Consider the following 20,000-nt stretch of genomic DNA (forward strand, 5'->3'; position numbering starts at 1 on the left):
GATGCAGATGTAGCATGAAGAAGTACCATTAATTTAAGTCTGATATATTTATCTTTAATATCATGAGTGTAAAGTCACCTTTTGGGGGAGGGGGCAAACATGAGAGAGGATAATTTAGAGGATATCTCCTTTTTGTTGAAATCCTTGTTTTAGTTTGTTCAGCTCTGGTGTGTATCAGGGAGAGAAATTTGTACTGTCACTTGCATGAAAGCACATCCTGCCTGATGGCTCATTATGTCTCCCATTTGTGAGTGTAAATAACTTCCTGCTTTTGTTGAGAGATATTACGAAGAGCAGACGTTTACTGGTGCTGACAGAGGATGTTAAGGTATAAACATGTTCAATATGCAGGCAAAAATATAGAAATATTTATATTATCCATTATGGAAAAACAAGAAAAACATCAAGAACAGTGTTGATATCACAATTTTATGGTCATATTTCTTTTCTTGCAAGTTGATGGAACTTAATTGATTAGGTATTAATTATTCATCATGTTGCTTTTCAGTGGGACAGTATTTCCATCACAGTCAATAGCCTGGATGCTGGAATGAAGCATATTCAGCTTTCCTTTACTTCCGCGCTGTTTGTTGTGGTAAATTCTTCAACGCCCTTTCCTTCTTTTGCAGAGGTAGAGAGCACAAGTGCAGCTGAAGTTGACCGACACTTGCAAATGGGTGTGCAGATGTTAGCTAAGGGCCAGCTTCATGATGCTCTCTCGCACTTTCATGCTGCCATAGGTAAGTGGCTGTCACAGCTATTGTCCTTGTTTGCATTATTTGTATTACCTATATTCTTATTTTTGGTCCTTGCTGATATACAGAAATCTTTTCATTTGTATTTTTTAAGATTCATTTTGTTGGTTTCCTTTTTTTTCTATCCTGTTGTTTATATTCTTTATTTCATTTGCTTTTTTTATGTTCTCTAGGATGCTTTGCATTGTCTCTTTGCTTGCAGTTTCTTTCTTTTGTTTTTTCTGTGCCTGCCACTATTCAAGATTTGTATTATATATGTATATCTTCTTTTTTTTATTTTGCTTTTAATTTCATTCTTTCCTGATTTTTCTGTCATTTTCATTCTTTCTTCCACCCCTCTTATTCTAGTCCCCCTTTTCTCATCTCCACAGTTAGAATAATGATGAGAATAATCATAAAGAGACAGAATTATCTGCAAGAGATACCATAGATTCGGAGACTAGAAATACTGTCTCTATGTACACTTATTTGGATATATGTAATTTTCATTTCCTTAAGGTCTACAGGAACTTCTTTTAAATCATTATGACAGAAGATTAGAGATGTCATTTGAAGTAAAAAAAATACACTCATATGATTATCTTCCAGTCCAAGATTTGATTGATGCTATTTAATTCCGATTCTTTTATATTTTCCTTCACACAGATGGTGATCCAACCAACTACTTGAGTTATTACCGTCGCGCCACAGTATACCTGGCCCTGGGCAGAGCGCGGCCAGGTCTCCAGGATCTGGATGAGGTGATTAAGCTCAAGCCCGACTTCACTGCTGCCCGTGCCCAGCGTGGCGGTGTCCTGGTCAAGTTGGGTCGCCTAGAGGAGGCTCATATTGACCTGGAACATGTGGTAAGTCCTCCTCCTCCTCTTCTTTTTCTTCTTTTTCCTCCTCTGCTGCCTCCTCTTTCTCTTCCTCTTCTACTTCTTCCTCCTCTTCCTCTTCCTCTTCCTCCTCCTTCTTTGAGTGAAATATAGAATGGGTTTAGGTATTATGATATGAGTTTAAGCTTTGGCTGCCTTTCAGCTACGGAAAGATCAAAACCACGAGGAAGCGAATAAGTTATATGTAACGATAGAACCTCTGAAAAAGGAAATCCTGGAGGCTTACTCAAGTGTTAGAACGGGGCGTTATCAGCATGCTATCCTCCTCCTGAAGAACATCATTGAGGTGAGGAACTTGTCCTTATGTTTAATGTTCCTTGTTAGTAGATATGCACAGTTGATGTAGGTACTTCTCTCTGTTGGTTTTTACAACAGCATTGACATTTTCCCTCTTAATTAGGTCATTACTCTCAGTGTACTTTCTGGTAAAGTGATTATCTTTCTATATAAAACAACAACTAAAATTGGCAAATTGAGACAGAATTGTTCATCATATTATTGAAATAAAGACAACTGTGCACAGAATGTTAGATTAGAGTGAAATTACAGAACACATGATGATGATATAGTGAGTAACAGTTGGCTTGAGTGATGAATCTATAACATGATGAATCAGTTCAAGTCTTCACCATAACAAGACACCAGATAAATAGAAGCTTAGCAAAAGCCACAACCTTTGGATTGAGTGACATTGCATGAGAATAACTATCCACATTCCCCCATCCCCAAACACCCCTAAATCCCCTCGCAGCGATGCCCCTGGGACGCTTCCCTCCGTGAGTTGCGTGTGGAGGCCTACCAGGCTGTGGGGGATGTCGCAAGTGCCATCGCCGACCTGCGCGTCACCACCAAGCTCATCCAGGACAACACCTCTGGGTTCCTTAAGCTTGCCACGCTCTACTATCAGACGGGAGACGTGGAGCAGGGGCTGAAGTGAGTTGGATGAGGCTCGTGGCGATTGTGAATTGTTGTGGATGCTTTTGATGTTGGAAGTGGGTGGGAAATTTGATTTCTTTTTCCTTTCTTTCCCTTTTTTCTTTTTTCTTTTTTATCATTTAGCGTAAGTGGATGATGTTGAGGATTGTGGATGGTTGTAAATTGGCAAGGAATTTGAATTTGAAAGTTTTTTTTTATAATTTGTATGTACTATTACTATTATTAGTATTATTATTATCATTATTGGTTTTTGGAGTAGGCAGGATATTAAGTTGAAATATTTTATTGACTTTGTGTTTTTATCATTATCATTAATTCTTAACTATAATTTACTGATTTTTTTGCACTTTGCGTCTAGTTGGTATATACTAAAAAAAAATGCATAAAATTATGGAATTAAGAATATTTCATGAAAGTAAAAACAAACTGTGAACAGTGTGAATAGGCCGTTTTGCCTATGCTTAGACCTAATATAATTACTGTTATGTCTCTTTTTTTACCAGTTAGTGTGGTTTCTGAGTTTCATACCATGTTTCATAAGAGGGAAATCAAATATGTTAGGACACATGCAATAGGAAAAATAGCTTCCCCCCCTTTCTTTTTCTTTTCTTTTCTTTTTTTTTCTTTTTTTCTTACTGCGATTGGATTCTTTGTACACCTGTTCATGGGAATGATGATTAGGAATCAGCAAAAGCAACCATCAGTCTGGGAGAAATGAACCAAAGTAGGGTATTTGGAGAGAGATCTTGCAGCAGATCCTAGTTCTCAGTCTTAACCACTTGCTGCTGGGGATGGCATGTGCGCATGTGCCATGCCTGCTGTGTATTTAATTTAGTAATTGTTTTTACATATAGATGGCTCCACAAGGACTAAGTCACAAGAACTACCTGTCTCACCTGTTTTTTTATAATATTTTCAAGTATTCAATACTGCTGATGATAATGTCAATAACAATACAGTAATTATGATATTTATAACAAAAGTAACAGTGGCAGTATTGATAGCATTAGTAAAAAAGCATTTTCCCGCTATTTCAATGAAAGGTGAAGTCACAAGATCTACTAATTGACTCCTTTGTGGCTAAGCACTGACAGAGCCTTCTATGTACAGAACATTTAACAAAACAATACTAAAGTGAATGCAACATTTCCTGTCGGCATTGGGTTAATCGCTTTTGCTGTGATGGAAGACCTGGCCAGCATAGTTCTTCAAATCAGCTTATTATTGTTCTTTAACATCTTATGTTACGTGTCCTACTACGACCTAGATTTCATCCTTCAGTGTGGTTCACATGGATTAAGAAGGTGCTTTTCGAGGTATGCAGAACCCCCCCTGGTTATGCTAGACATGCCTGCTGCATTCTAGCCTTCTCCAGCATGGACAGGTTTTCCATGACCATTATGCAGGCATGTGCATGTGAGCATATCCATAAAGATGCATATAAAATTGAAAATGTAGGCAAGGGGTGGTAATATTCTTCATCTGAAGACTGCAGGGAAATTATAAGATTTAATGAATTACCATGCCACTCTTAGCCCAAACAGGTTGTCAGAAGTGTTAAGTGAGATTCATGGTCCAATAAAGGGTAAAAATTCATTCTAATATCACATATGTGCAAATGTCATGTGCATCTCTTTAGTTTTTTACATTTAGAAAGTCCAAGCTTTGAGTTGACTGAGAGTAAGCAGTCCAAAACATGGTCAAAATGTTGTTCAATATGTTTTGCATAAATTTTCAGAAATCTATACTGAAACATTATAGAATGGAGAGATTCCTTAGCAAATTGCTAGTGAGTTTTATAGATTTGACTTCATTTGCTTTGACACTGATGCTCCCAGTGGAGACATATTGGCGAGGTAACATAGAGATATATTCCTAAATGTAAATGTATCTGATAATATAGTGTGATTTTGATTTAACCCATTGGATTCAGATGCTTTGCTCACCATCATGGGGCCCAAAATATGTGAGTGGACACCCGAGTGGGTAGCTTGTAGGCCAGGAGTAAATTAACACTCGTGTGCAGTGACAAGACTCCATGTCTCCTCATTGCAATGTTATTTCGTCTTTTACAGTATAAGCATTTATAACTTTTTTGCTATTTTCCGAGCAGAATTAGGATTCTGAACATGGAAATATTGTCCTTGAAGCTAGCACTCTTCTAGTCATGGCTGACAGACATTACCTTTCACACTTATTTATGAATGGAAATAATGCAAAAGCCCCTTCTTAATCACCAAATCTGTCCATTCCCCCTCCAAGAAGAGGTTTGTGTACTCGTGGTGAGTCACCTTCAGCCAAAATGCTCATAACGACAATTTTGCGTCACCTTGGTCCACAGTCAAATTTTCCCATGACAGCATGTTCATGTTAGCTGCACCTTGGGCCAAATTTTTTCATGACTTGAGGGTTGCATCATCTGGATCATAGGGGTTGAAAAAGGACCAATTAATTGATTGACTTATATCTGAAAACAATAGGTGCAAACTGGTAATGGAAGAAATTTGATGAACTTTTTGTCAAACTCCTCCCTAGTAAGTGCTCAGAGCCTTATTAACTATTAGTGCTAAGAAATTATGAAGCTACAGAAAGTTAGTGGGAATACAATTTCATAATTATGTTTTGTATAATCATAAATGCAACATATGGGTACTGGAACCAGTTCCTTAGATGTGAAATACTTATTAGCAGAATTATTTTTCACAGCAGGAAAAAACCCTTACATTGCTTAAATTAAGCAGATATTATGTCTTTCCATCCAAGTGGAAAAGCCAAGTGCTATTGTCCCAAGCATCAAGTTTTCAACATCTATCAATTTCTCTTTGTTTTAGCAAATCTTTATTAATGCAATTAGCTTAGATTATGAGCATAAACTCTGCAGAATGATATTACAGCTTTTATATTTTGTCTGAGGTTATGCTTCTTCACATTGTGGAGTTCTAACAGCCATTCATACATGTATATTTATTTCTTCCATTCTGTCTGCAATGTTATACAAAGAATGTGCATAAATACTAACAACTTTTCCCTTTTCTCCCCAGTGAAATTCGTGAGTGCTTGAAGTTGGACCCAGATCACAAGGAGTGCTTCACTTTCTACAAGAAAGTGAAAAAGGTCAACAAACTAGTCACTAATGCTCAGGAGTTTGCAAATGAGAAAAAGTACGAGGATTGCACAGCTACGGCAAGCAAGGTGAGTATTTTTTTCTGTTTTCTTTTATTAGGGTTTTCTTGTAATTACTCGTATCTTACTTTTCGGTTTTCCTCAGTTGTTTTATTAGTTTTAGGCATATTATTATTACCATTGTTATCAGTTATCATTAGTATCTGTTTTGGGGAATTTAATTGTTGATATTGTTATTTATGCTGTAAGTTTCTACTGGCTTTATTGCCAGGGTTTTGTGACTAATGTTTGAATGAGCTGCACATTGCAGTTAAATGAAGAGGGGGAGGTTAAAGGGAGTGAAATTAAGGAGGAATAACGCTAAAAAAAAATCCTTTAATGCAAAAATACGTCAGGAAGGGATGAAGAGGAAGCAGAAAAAGAAGAGTATAAAGAAATAAACAATCCAAGCTTTTCCAGTATGCCTCATTTACCAATGTGTTCATTTCTCTGAAATTCTGCAGAGAGATTTATTGATAGTTGTGAGTTTCAGAGATGAAGTTGAACATAATTTGCGTAGCATTTTACAGTTCTTATTCATGATTTAAAAAATTCATAGATCATTTTTTAGATGGTCACATAATATGAATAATTTGAATAATTGTAACTAAATATACCTAATCACTGACTAAAAATATTTAAAAAATGGATTTTCTGCTCTTCTTTATTACTGCAGCTACTTTCTTTAATATCACAATTATAATAAATCATGTTATCATGGAGAATTTAGTTTGAAACAAATCTATAATATCGCATTCTCCCGATTCAGATCCTCAGGGAAGAAAAGGAGTATGAAGAAGTCAGGTTCCTTGCCTATGACAAGCTGTGCCAGTGCCAGTCACGCACCGACTCAGAAGCCGCTGTGGAGGCGTGTCAGAGGGCCATTGACATTAAGGAGGAGGCGAGACTTTACTGTGATATGGCGGAAGCCCTCTTGCTGGAAGAGAAATATGATGAAGGTTTGTGTGTGTTTTTCTTTTTTTCTTTTCTTTATTTGGTTTCTTACTTTTACTCGTATATTTGTTATTTTATTTTAGTATTTGTTTTATGATTATTTTCTTCTTCTTTATTTGTTTATTTCTATTTTATTGTATGTTTACATTTACACTTTTTATTCCCTTGTGTTGGATATATTGCTCTGTTTTGGTGGAAAGGTGTGTCAATTTATGCTTGATATACTTTTGAGTTATATTCCAATATAAGATTTCAAGCTCTCTCAATTCTTGTGTTGACTGTTACTTTTAGTTTGTGGCGGGTAGGTATCATTTTGAAATAGGTTTTTAAGAAACTATCTGGCTCCAAAATATTTTCAGTAATCTTTCACATCTTATGCATTTCTCTCTCTCTTGACTTCCAGCTTTAAATAGTTACCAGAAAGCCCTCAATATTGATGAAGGGCTTCAGAGAGCAAAGGAAGGTGTCGACAAAGTGCAGAAACTTAAAAAACAAGCTAGTAAAAGAGATTATTATAAAATCCTTGGCGTTAAAAGAACAGCGGGCAAGGACGAAATCAAAAAGGCTTATAGGTAAGTAGGACTGTTTTTGTTGGGTTCCATCTTTCTCCATATTTTGTGCTTTTTGTATATGCTTTCAGCTGAGCTAGGAAATAGATTCTGACTTTAGAATACAGGTATATTGTAATGTGTACCTATCATATTGGCTGGCTGTAATGTTATTTATGCCATCCAAAAGCTTGTGTATGCTAGCCTGTGGTGTACTTGTCTCCATTTGCCGAAAGTCCATTTCTTGTCCAATTCTTATGTGATGGTTTAAAGTCACCACCCATGTCTTTGCATTCTCCCTATAATACATATGAGTATTCTTAATCAGCTGAAAAGATCATAAAGAAGAAAAGAATTTAAACATCTCCAAAACACTGCTTGCTTCCTTGACCCTAAGTATGCCTGGAAAAAAGAGTAAAAGTAAAGAGAAGACTAAAAGAGGCACTGTGCAACTTTTCAATTTGTGGTGCTATTTGCCTATTCTCTCATTGCTTCACATGCTTCCCTTTCTGTGTATTTTGTATGATCCCTAGTTTCCAATGGTACTTCTTATTATCGTGAATTGAGCTTTAGATCTGCAGTTGTCAAACTTTGGCCAATTGTGTGTCCCCTGATGCTTAATATGTGCTGATGTGCTGCATATACCTTTTCATTTTTACTAAATTTTTTTGTCTTGGCTGGCCTTTAAAAATATGTATTAAGTGTTAAATAACATTAAAATTAATGGCATTATTGAATATTCTTTTTTCAGTAAAAGCCTAAATAAAGTAAATTTGCTTGATAAATGTAAATGAAATGATAACTAAATATGAGATGTCTATTATGGACCCCCTGAATATCCTGTCATGCACCCCAGAAGTACAGACATCACATTTGCTGTCAGTGAATGATTGTTCTTCACAAGTTTTGCAGTAAAACGAAAAATACTGTAGCTAGAATGGTAAGAACTTAGAAAATACAGTCAGCAAAACCTGAAGGGGAAAAACTATTTGTTATTCAGATCATCTTTTTGTGTGATGTGTAATGTTTATGGCAAGATTTCAGCTAATGTGATAGTAATTGTATGTTGTAAATGAGTGGGTGCTAAGTGTAATTGTGAACCATTAAAAAGGTGTTCTTTTTGGGATGTCATCTCTCAGATTAACCCATTGGCACTGGGGATGGCATGCTTGTAGATGCCATGTCCACTGCGATTTTAATTTATTGTCTTTACACACAGTGGCTCCACAAATGCTTAGCCACAAAGAAATCAATTGCTAGTCATACCTATCTCACTTGTTAATCCTGTTCTTTGAGTTTTGGAAATAATTGTTTATATTTATATTGCTATTTGTATTGAGAATAGTATTAAAATAATCATAATATCAATAATAATAGCATCAATATTGATAGCATCAGAAAATAAAACAGATGGGATCACATAGGCCTTCTAATTGGCTCCTTGGTGGATGAGCTGTTTGGAGTCATCTGTGTGTAAACACAATTCACAAACTAAACCTACAGTGGACATTAAATGTTCCTGGTGGCACTGAGGTAACGATGAACACATGTTGGCTATGACATGGAAAAATAGGTTGTTATGTGAAGGTCTTAAGTAAGAAACCTTTTATTTATAGAAAATTGATGAATAAAATTACTATTAGGCATATAGGATGGCCTAGAATTGACATTCAGGTGAGAGTAGAATCTAAAAAGAATAAATAACCTCTCTCTTTTAGAAGAGTGCATATATACGTATTTTTACTATACATTATAGAATACCTAATTCTTTGTTAATATTTTTCCTTCACAGATCATTAGCACAAAAGTGGCATCCAGACCACTACGAAGGAAAAGAGAAGGAGAAGGCAGAAAAGATGTTCATTGATATTGCAGCGGCAAAGGAGGTGCTGACCGATGAAGGTAATCTTGCAGTCTCACATTTTATTATGATTTTACTAAAAAAGGTACAGTATGAAAGAAAGAGAACTGACTACAAATCTAGCCTTGTGGAATTATTTATTCTTATTTATACCCCATTTTCCTTAATTACGCATTTAAAATAATCATTTTGAATAGAAGTTCTTCCTATCATGGCTACTAACACTAGGATAATATTGAACTTATTTTTGTTATGTAATTGTTATGTATTGCCTTGAGATATGAATTTCCTTGGATGATACTGTACCTTCTTTTGCAACGAACTGATTATTACTGTTCTTTGCTATTAAAAGGTTCTCTTTACATCTGTGTATTGAAGCCTTAACAATAGTGTCATAGTTACCTATGTAGATCATATGTGTCGTTTATTTATTTTATGTCCTAGGGTAAACACTTGTGCTTATATTAATTAATTAAAAGATTTGTTAAATGGATATTGTTGGACCAGTTTATACTAAATGCTTTTTTTCCTTCTTTCTTGCATCTTCCTTTCAACAGAAATGAGAAAGAAGTTCGACCAAGGAGAAGATCCTCTTGACCCAGAGCAGCAGCAGCAGGGCCAAGGTGGCCAAGGTTTCAACCCCTTCCAGCACTTCCACTTCCAGCATGGAGGCTTCCCTGGTGGTGGATTCCATGGTGGAGGTTTCAAATTCCACTTTAACTAATGCAGTGCATTTTTTAGTGTTTTTTTGTAAATCCTTAGAAAAAAAAAGTTTATTTATTATATTACTGGATTTGTATGTGCGAGATGGCTGGAATTACTTTTTGTCACTAAACACAAAATATTGAAATTGAAAAGTGCTATTTAAGAATATCACATTAAATAAAAGTCAAAAGGAAATGTAAGATCATACAGACTAGCTCGATACTAAATTGGGCAAGCTATTTATATGTTCCACCTTTAAATGTTATCATTGTTTACAAAGAAATCACACACCTTGATCATTAAGGAATATAATTAGTTGACTGTAAGCTGAACAGGAAGTTCATGGCTCCAGAAGGAAAGTCAGTAAAGAAAGAAATGCTTGCAACCTGCTTTAATTTAATCTGAAAGTTGAATATTTCAAGGATCATAGTATTTCAGGGATTACAGATCTAGGCCGCCAACATCGTAAGAAACTTACACTCTAGTGCCTTGCATTTTGGTCGTATTATTATTATTATTATTATTATTATTATTATTATTATTTTAATTTTTTTTCATATATATATATATATTTTTTCTTTTTTTGTCTTCATTTTCACTTCCTCCTCGATCATAAAAATATTTCCTTTGAGATTTTGATTCCTTGAGGATTTGTTTTTATTGAACTTTTACTGACAATGACTGACTGATGAATGAATTACTAATCATTTGATTCGTGAAAGGTGATGGAGCGAGTGTTAAAATTGTGTGTTGATGTGTCACAATCTGTATTTCTTTCTAGCTAGAAGAAATTGTCTATTCCGACCATTAGTAGCAAAGGAAAAGCACATGAAAGATTCCTCTCCTTCACTAATGGATTAATGTGGATTTTTTTTTTCTTTTTCCCCCCTTTCCATTTTTTGTTATGGGCATTTGTTTTGTTATCATAATGTATGATTTTACATTTTCTTTCTTGAACTGCCATCTTTTCATAGAAGGCTATTTGAGAAGCATTTAGTGAGAAATCATATTCATGCAAATTCATGATGTCATCAGTATGTAAATTGTACATCCATATTGCACCTCAAGGTAGGACAGATATCATGTACCATGGTTATTATAAAATCAGAATAGCATTGTAAGAGCTGAAAGTAAAGCGATTATCATTATTTAATATAAAAGTGTTACTTCATTTCCTTTTTTCTTCTTTTCCAATGCTTTTCTATATTTCTTCACATTTTAAAATATATTGCACTGTGGCAGTATTACTGCAGCACTGCATTGGATTTCTCAGAATAGTGAAAATTGTTTGTAGCATTATTTTTTCTGCCGCTAATGTAAAATTTGCTTTCTGCTGGCTAGGGTAAACAAATTTGAGTGATCAGGTCATGTAATGTGTAGCTTAAATCACAATGTGACATTTAATTAAGGTGTGTTTAATGAATGGATAATCACTTTAAAATAACTTTCACCAAATTCATGTGTGAACAGTATTGCAGCAACTAAAATATCTTCCACCAACTCAGGCAGATTAGGTAAATGCTTTGCTTTGTCCCTTGCTCCTGAGTAAACTTTATTGCTTTCACTTCTAGTCTTCATTAGACATTGAATAGGATTGTTTCTTGAAAATTTACCTTCCTATGTAATAATAGTGTAATGTCAACAATTTGATGGCATTGCATAGTCATTTTTAAAAGCAGACCATATAAGATTGATGTTTAAATGTCAAGGTCAAAGACAGTAATTGCAGGACTAAATTAAGATGAAGAAAATAGTTTGTTTAGGATATACTACAAATTAGAAATTGCCTTTGAGATGTTTACTCCATTGAGGTGGTGGTGTGTCATGAAACATCAGTTCTGCCTCTTTTTCAATGCTAGTTCCACAATCAGTAAATTAAGAAAAAAATCAAGTGAAGTTGTACTACTGATGACATCTCAATCATAGCTTTCATATCAATTCTGTTGAGAAGATTCCCACTTTTGTGTTTCAAGAACAGATTGTATCAAACATATAACTTCACATACGTGAAAATAAAATATTCATGTTTATAGACTAAGATTATTTTCAGAAGTGCTAATTTTCCAAGTATGTGATGTAATGAAAATTAAAATGTCATTCATACAGAAATATGCAAAGGAGTACATGTTAAGTACAAAATCATGTATGAACATCCATCCCTGTGTATTTACAAGATTGTAAAAGTTACCTGTGGATTTGCAAATGTTATGTATATATGAAATAACAATTTGTTTCTCATGAATTTATCTTATTAATACCCAACTAGAATTATTTTTAATTGGGATTTTTGGGCATTTTTTTTCTGTTCTCATGGAGTCGTGTACAAGAGGGAAAGAAAATACCCAGTATTTTCTAATCAGGTGATAAAGGAAAGAATACTGACCAAAGAGCACTTTATTGAGACTTTATTTCCCTGCGTAGCATGGGAGGGAAAAGTGACAAGCGACAGGTCGGGGTAGTGGCTGTGTGGCCAAGTCATGACTACCTGCCTCGGCACACAACTGCCCAAAGCCACACACCACAATATCACATTGTGCAGCCACCTGGCTTCACCTCATTAACATAACATAACCTAAATCACCGGACATATGGCATACAACATTAATGACTTTATCCACTTATCAATTTGGCATCTGCCATCATCAACACCAGGTTATTCAGCATGTAATGAGGAGGAGAGGTGACTAAGTGAATATGAGAAATCAGCCATCTTTCACTGCTTAGTGAGAAATACAAAGCTTCATATAATGACAATTCAATCTCTATGTAGTTTGTTGTACAACAAAAAAAAATCTTTTGAAGACTAGCACTAATGCAGATCAGATTCATAAATTTCAGTGACCAAAGCTCACATATTTACTAGTCCATGGCTGACCCATCAACATTTATTATTTAGTGGAAGGGTTCATAAATATAATGAGGTGTAGAAAAAAATATACACACATGCACACCTGTACACAGTCATACAGCAACATGCAAATGCATTCATATCTACATTTCTGAACATACATACAAGAAAAAAATAAAATAAAAAATAAGTACAATAAATTCAACATAGTATATTTCAATGATACAAACAATATAATGTATGAAACTCTAGCCTTAAAAATATAATAATGAGATGAAACTTTTTATGATGAAGTTAAAGACTATGTAGTGTGTGGCTAAGGGTTACTAGGGACTAGAGTTGACTTGGCTACCCCTCTGTTCCAAGTCATCATCTCTAGCTAGAGCACTTACGTGTTCATTTATTTTTTTCCATTATTAATGATTATATCACACATGAAAATTTTTTAACGCCTGAATCAAGAGTCACATATGGTCTTTCAGAACGTCCTCAGTTCAGTCATAACTGGAATGCAGCAACTTCTCTTAGGTCTGTCACTTCACGTCACACACGTTTGCGTGTCCAACACATTTGTCTGTTTCTGAATAGGAGATCTTGACAATCTTTGGAAACAAAGAGGCAAACAGTTCTTCACAGCACATTTCATTGTATCAAATATTAACAGATTCTGTGTAGCCTATATATGTTAATATTCTTTAAAATATCAACTATTTTTAAAACAATATAGGTTATGGGGTTTTATCAAGCAATGACAGCAAAATATTTGCAATGGATTAATGTCTTTGGCCACTACGAAAACATATGCATGGGTAGCCTCTTTGTATAGGGGTACTACCCGTACTTTGATCACTCAATACTAAACTCTGCAGGACATGACAACCTATCAATGTCACTTAAAACAACTTGCCTTTGCTTGTCCTGAAACTAATTTGTACCACAGAGTAAAAAATGGAACTCCACATTGCTACCAAAATTCATTCAGTTGACATTGCATAATTCTTCTTAATAATAATTTAAATCTGTTTGACTGCACTGTATAGCACTGAATAAAATCTGGTGGCGGCCGTGGAGGGACAAAATGGCCTTCAGCCATGATGTAACATGTGCAGAAGTGCAACTTGACCAATTCCAGAGCCTGTTGTGCAATTTCTGCAAAGAAAAGCCATCACTTTTGTTCAGCAGAATGCATATCTTAGACAATCCATGTCATTCCTGGCAACAGTCACTGGTTTCCTGAGAAAAGATCCACTCTTATCTGCCGAGTTTCAACTTTGCTGTGGCATTCACAGAATCCCATACCCAACCTCCCTAATTAGGGCATTGGATCAGCATATTTTCAGCTCTGTCTTAATTTGGTTATATTGTATTAACAATATTTAAGCTTTTTATACTCTTAATATCCTACAGGGTGTTCATACCCTACTTAATGTGATGCAAACACTAGCTGGCTAGGCGAGCTGGATATTTTAGAGTTGTGTGGAGCAGGTCATTGTGCATAAGGAGGGAGTTCTCAGAGTAGTGCAGGACTAAATCCCGAAGACTTGGGTAGATGAGAAACGGTTCAGCAAAACCATAGCCATGTTCTCCCTGATGAATCCTGCAGTGCTGCACTTCCTTGCTGCATCTGAAAAAGAAAAATATTCCAGATTAACTAAAATGTTGATATTCAATTACAATAAAAATAAAAATGATTTTGTGTAAACCAGTTAAACAATTCTGCAAATATTGTGTTACTAAAATTTTACTGAACCTCATTTCCTTTTTTTCACCAAACCAAGAAAAATACTGCTTGAAGAAAATACTTACGCTATTGAGAGAGCATAGCCTCCATTCTGGGCTGTTCTGATAAGGAAGGTACCATCACTCTTGCCTTGCAGGAGATTTACAGCTTCTTCACGAGAGCAAGCATCAAATCGCCACAGGGATTCATTACTCAACTCTGGAGACTGTGGAAGAAAACAAGATTATAAATCAGGAAATAAATTTACAGTCTTAAAACATATTTTGCAGCATATACATAACTCATCCTCTTTATCACTTTAACCTCATCACTTTCCATATAAGCTATATACTTACTGGTTGATGGGGCTGAGAAGGATCTGCCTGTTCCAGCCACTGATCCATCATGTCTGCTGAAAGACCTCGAGAAAGCAGCAGATTTTTCAGCTTGTCCATCTGCTTCCCAAGTTTCATAACATCTAACTTCAGACCAGTGCACTGACGTTCAACTGCTTGGCAATCTCTCTTTATTGCAGCGAGGCTAATGTCATGCTGATTCCGAGCATCTTTGACCTGTTCTAGGCGGTCAATCAGTACCCCTCTGTTATTCAACAAACTGCAAAATTGAGGAAAAATATTAGATCATGGGAAATAAGAGTTATGTTAACTCACAGAATTGTTATTTTTACATATTTCTATATACTTGAGAAACTATAAAGATGAATTTACTTACTCATTAATCTCATGGGGCTGTGCTTCCATTCTGAACTTTTCATGGAGTTTTAAGTGGTCTTCAATCCACAAAATGGTTTCATCATAGCTATCAAGGGCTTGGCGACTCATCTGCATATTTTGTGCTAAAGCCACCTGCTTCTCATATGCACTATTGTATTGAGAGGTCTTTGAGAGGTACTGCTTGTTGAGGTCTGAAAGTCGTCCAAGAATGTCTTCCACTCTCATTCTTGCTCCCTCGGCTTCTTCACAGTGGAAGCGACTTACTGGGTGGAGCAGCTTGATGTCAAGTGCCTTATTGAACTGACTAAGGTCTTGCTGGCGGAAATTCTCAATCAATTCCACAACTGAATTGAAACTGTAGGGTTCCGTGAAACCAAAGGTTCCATTGCGATGGCATATTTTGATTAGCTTGTTGCAGCCTCCTTTCCTAAGAGTAAGTGTGTATTCATTGTTTCCAGTGGATGCATCTCGAACCAAGAATGTGCCATCCTTGGTGTCCTTCATGAGTACATTCACATTTTCCCTTGTTATGGTACCCCAATACCATTCCGCATCCTGTAGAGATTTTGGTGCAGTAGATGGGATGTTTGAGTGTCCAGTGCCAAAAGGAAGCATACCTAAGCTACTGCCAGTGGGTGGAGATGGAGGACTTCCACCCTCTTCTCCCATACTGTGAGAAATCCTTGGACGAGGAGGCAAAGCTGGAGGATCTGCGAACACTGGCACTCTTTCTCCCCAATCCACTTTCAACAAAAGTATGTCAACAATTCGCATGTGTGCCTCTGTGTTACGGGCCAATTCCCTGGAAATAAAAGGTTCTATTAGCCTTGGACTCCACTCTATTATAAAATATATACACTTATCTATTATGCAAAATAGACTTTTGAGTAGAAAAAATAATAAAACCATGTTCCCCAGTTATTATCAAATGTTCATACTTACACAATCTTTTCCCATGGTGGCCTGAGAAGTACATGGCATAGAGACTGAATAAGAAGAGTTGGAGGGTCCAAAATACCACGTGCAACCTGGAGCTGACACAACTGGAGGAAGTGGTTCATCAAAAACCTGGAAATAGAGAACAATCATTAAACCACATATAAAACAAAAGAAAAAAAAATGTAGGATGAAAACTTTAATACATTACTCATACCAACAAGTTTACTTCAAAATACAAATTCTTGAGACTTACTGTAGGGTGTAAGAATGGTGAGGGTTGAGTTCCTTGATCAACTGTGTCATGCATTTTGCACACTGGTCATCATTTTGAATTCGTGCTGCTTCAATAAAGCGATCATAAAACGATTCTGGAATCACTGGGTCAGGGAGTTCACGGAGATACCGCTTTATCAGGTACGCAATTACGTGGGGTTCATATGCACTTAGGTCAACATTGCACATATCTGTAGGAAAATTATTTTTAAATATTAGAATATTGATCTCAACCAATTAGAGCACCGACAACTCAATATCAATTCATCAAAACTGATTATCAATCTCAACTGAAAACGAGCACCTACCTTCATCACATTCCTGACGAAGTCGAGCAAGAGTTTCCTGCTGGGGCGGTGTGCGGTACAGGCGATAGGAGTCCTGGTGAGGATCACTCTTTGCACGGAAAACGATATCTTGGCAACACCGTACGAGCAAGAGTGGGGCAGGACTGTCCTTAGGATTAAACTGGGTGCAGAGACTCAACCCAAACACGGAGGAGAGCAAGATACGCCGGAAGTACTTGGAGGATTGTCTTACACAAGGAGGTAGCCCCGTGGCAGCACACGTGCGGTGGGCGATTAAACCACAGTCTGAAAGGGAGAAATAATACATGAATAATCGATAGCCTTCGAATAATCGATAGCCTTCAACCTGAATTAATTGCAAAAATATCTGAATGTGGCAAATCTCGCGACTTGCCTTGTCACCTAACTGACAAAAAAGGATTCTATATACAAAAAAGAAAGAATTTAATAAACAAATAACAGCAACAACCAAAGGCCAAGGAAATCTTACCCTGGCAAAACTGTCCCTGATGGATGAAGCCTCTCAGAAAGCGTCCGCACTTGTCACACCGATGGAGGTCATGGAAGGAGTGGTTCCGCAGGTTATGATGTGAGGCCGGGGTGTTGCAGTCGCCTCCTCCGACAGCTGACGGAGTGCCGCTATCCCCGATGCACAGACCGTCAGAACATTCATTCTGAAGCTGGTCGATGCACACCAGAATTGCTTTCTGGTGAAATTCATCCTTGATACCCATAGTCTGCAAAAAAATAGAATAAATCAGTAAGTCTCTCTTTTGTGAAGTACGATATGAAGTTGTAATGGTATCAATTAGCAATAATAAGACGTGTTCACGTGTTCCTAGCTACCCCAAAAACCTTCTACAAACTAGTCTAGATGCCTTTACCTGAGGCTTCGGTCTTCCAGACGAATATACCCATTTCGTCGGCATTGGAAGCTCCTCCGCTTGGCGTTCAGACCGCTCTACAACTAAACCCTGATCTATCTCACAACACTCAAAATAATTATCAGCCTTTGAATCAACACCGAGGCCTCTAGCCCTTACATAATCGGGAGACGACCTAACCCAACCCGAACTCCTGGCGGGCGAAAGGCAATCGGCCGTATCCAAGTCCGACAGTTTCAGACACCACGAGTCCCCATCTGACCGTGTACTCGAAGAGGCCTCGCTTGTGATTGTGGTGGTGGTTGTAGCTTCCGAAGGCGCTGCGGCTGAAATGCTGGAGGCTGTGGACACACGCCTTGGATTGTCTGCCAGAGCCTGGGGCGCCAGTTGTTCCGTGAACTGCCCACCAGTGTATTCGGTGTCAATCTCGACTTCAATGCTCTTCTTCTGTGTTGTTATCGAGCTCCGTATTTTCATCCGCCGATACTGGCAACTCGAGTTGCTTTTACATATTGGTATGGGGGTACTGCTGACCTTACTGCATGCTTCTGCTAACCGATCGGTTACTGCAGACGTGGGCTGACTCTGAATGCCACTATCTGGCGTGGCTATGGACAGGCTGTGACCAGGCCGCGGCGTGCAAAAGGATGTGGCACTGTGCCTCTCTGGTGCCGCTGCATTGCTGATGGAACACTGGCGACATGCTTCGAGCATAGGTGTAGTAGCCACGGCGGTATCTTCACGCATGCGCTTACGTGCGGACCAATCTTTCAACCTCGAAAACACTGATATTGGGGACTTGAAGGGGGAAATCAGCAAGGGCGCCATTCTTGCTATTCAACAAACTACAAGTCAAACTCTAGAAACAAAATAAAAACTAGTAAAATGTTAAATCAAATATTCAAAACTCAAATGCACTCATAGTGCACAACCAAAAAAATATTATACAAGTATATAGATCTATACCTTGTATACATATGCTCAAAGGAGAAACTAAAAGCAAACAAACAACAAAAGGCTTGCTACCAAAAGTAAACAAATGAACAAGACTAGAAACAAATCTATCACAGACGTCGGCGCGTGTGAAGTCAACGAGAGATGGAAGTTATCAAATCCTGCAGCGAATTCCTCGGCGAAACTTCCAACGACAGAAGGCGCGCACCGCCACCAAGCCCTTGCTCTGCCCTTCACACACTGAACGGGCTTCGGCCGTTCTCCGGAGGGCCCCACTCCCTCCCACCCCTCCCCGCCCCGCCCCTTCTCACACCAAACTACACCAACGACGCTGGAACGACCGCCGCCGCCACTCGACTACTTCGGTGGTTTCCCAACGCTCGAGGCTCAGCGACACACCGGGGCCCAACTCCACACTGGGCATTCCCCGACTTCATATGCTAACTCCAAGAAACAAACAATAATACAGCAAAGAAAATCTCAATTTAACTTACCCCAAGTTTGTCTCTGTCTAATGTGAGCAAGTCTGTCCCTTTGATATCCTTGGCCTTAAACAGCTCCGTGTAAGGCGCAAGGTTCAACGTGGCCATCCAATCCACCACATTGCTTGACGACCATTGGCTGATCGGCTGCAAAGAGAGAAAAAAGGACATTAATAATAATACATATTTAGCAATAAAACAAAATAAAATAAAACTAAAAAGTAAAATACAATAAAAATCAATTAAACCTACATTATAAACAGCGATTCAATATGTTCACGCTCTTACTATGTTAAAAATACCACGACCCATTCATAATCCTCACAATTAAAAGAAAATTTCCTTCAAATCCATGTACCCACTAAGCCTGACTAGCAACCAACCCCCACACTAATGGATGACGTCAATGCCCGAGCTTAATCCACAGCGCGAGACACTCCGCACATCCTGTAGGAGAGCACGTGGACACCCCGCCCCTCCACAATTCCTTTATGAAGAAAGGCCTGAAGCATTTCTGGAGAAGGAGGGAGAATGCCACAAAGGCCTCCTTCCAAAACCAGAAACGAGTGGAAGGTTCCGGCCCGCGAACGCCGGCCGGCGAGGGCTGGTCGGCAGGAGATGCAGTGTGGCTTTCTCCTGCATCTGCACCGCCAGCTCCTCGTTTTCTTTGCTGCTCGAGCCCTTTCGCATCACGCACTGCTTCCCTCGAAATCTGATTGCACAAGTTGGACGTCTTTCCGGGGTATTCCCGCTTGTGGAAGGCGCAGAGAACCAACATTCCTAATGCATTATAATAAAGATCTGAAGTCCTCTTTCTCATCTACAACCACAGGAACTATCACATGCAATGACCATAACCAGCTCTTCCTCCCTTCCTCTTTGCTCATCTTTGCGAAAGAGTAAGCCCGAATGAGTCAAAGCCAGGCAGAGGTGACGTGTGAGTGCAGGTTAGCTCTCGTCACAGCGCGCAGTCGCCGCACCTCTCGCTCTCTCACTCTTGTCACCCTTCGTTTCTCGCACACGTTATTTCATTCCACTCGCAATCGTAAGTTCTTTCGA

The 20,000-nt window shown here is 37.9% G+C and overlaps 2 protein-coding genes across 9 annotated transcripts in view; one reads left to right on the forward strand and one right to left on the reverse strand.

Annotated features, from left to right (window-relative positions):
* The window catches only part of P58IPK (dnaJ homolog subfamily C member P58IPK), a 17,146-nt gene extending 5,105 nt beyond the window's left edge, over positions 1-12,041 (forward strand). Inside the window, exons 2-10 of the mRNA XM_027362262.2 lie at positions 630-740; positions 1,401-1,600; positions 1,776-1,919; positions 2,385-2,566; positions 5,611-5,761; positions 6,501-6,690; positions 7,089-7,257; positions 9,026-9,135; positions 9,652-12,041. Of these exons, the coding sequence (XP_027218063.1) occupies positions 630-740; positions 1,401-1,600; positions 1,776-1,919; positions 2,385-2,566; positions 5,611-5,761; positions 6,501-6,690; positions 7,089-7,257; positions 9,026-9,135; positions 9,652-9,818 (1,424 nt within the window). The 3' untranslated portion in view covers positions 9,819-12,041. The remainder of the gene's footprint in view (positions 1-629; positions 741-1,400; positions 1,601-1,775; positions 1,920-2,384; positions 2,567-5,610; positions 5,762-6,500; positions 6,691-7,088; positions 7,258-9,025; positions 9,136-9,651) is intronic.
* Positions 12,042-12,178: 137 nt separating this feature from the next.
* Positions 12,179-20,000, reverse strand: part of Pi3K21B (phosphatidylinositol 3-kinase regulatory subunit alpha) — a 612,638-nt gene continuing 604,816 nt past the window's right edge. For 7 of the 8 annotated variants that reach the window (XM_070136335.1, XM_070136332.1, XM_070136333.1 and 4 more), the window contains 9 exons: positions 18,954-19,088; positions 17,112-17,358; positions 16,622-16,906; positions 16,294-16,504; positions 16,044-16,169; positions 15,100-15,903; positions 14,724-14,982; positions 14,454-14,593; positions 12,179-14,271 (listed from right to left, as the gene is read on the reverse strand). In XM_070136335.1, coding sequence (XP_069992436.1) covers positions 14,088-14,271; positions 14,454-14,593; positions 14,724-14,982; positions 15,100-15,903; positions 16,044-16,169; positions 16,294-16,504; positions 16,622-16,906; positions 17,112-17,358; positions 18,954-19,088 — 2,391 coding nt within the window. In that variant the 3' untranslated portion in view covers positions 12,179-14,087. Of the gene's footprint in view, positions 14,272-14,453; positions 14,594-14,723; positions 14,983-15,099; positions 15,904-16,043; positions 16,170-16,293; positions 16,505-16,621; positions 16,907-17,111; positions 17,359-17,505; positions 18,426-18,953; positions 19,089-20,000 lie in introns of those variants that run through there. The other variant, XM_027362259.2, reaches the window with a different exon arrangement.

Source organism: Penaeus vannamei, chromosome 22 (assembly GCF_042767895.1).
Source record: "Penaeus vannamei isolate JL-2024 chromosome 22, ASM4276789v1, whole genome shotgun sequence".
Lineage (NCBI taxonomy): Eukaryota > Metazoa > Arthropoda > Malacostraca > Decapoda > Penaeidae > Penaeus > Penaeus vannamei.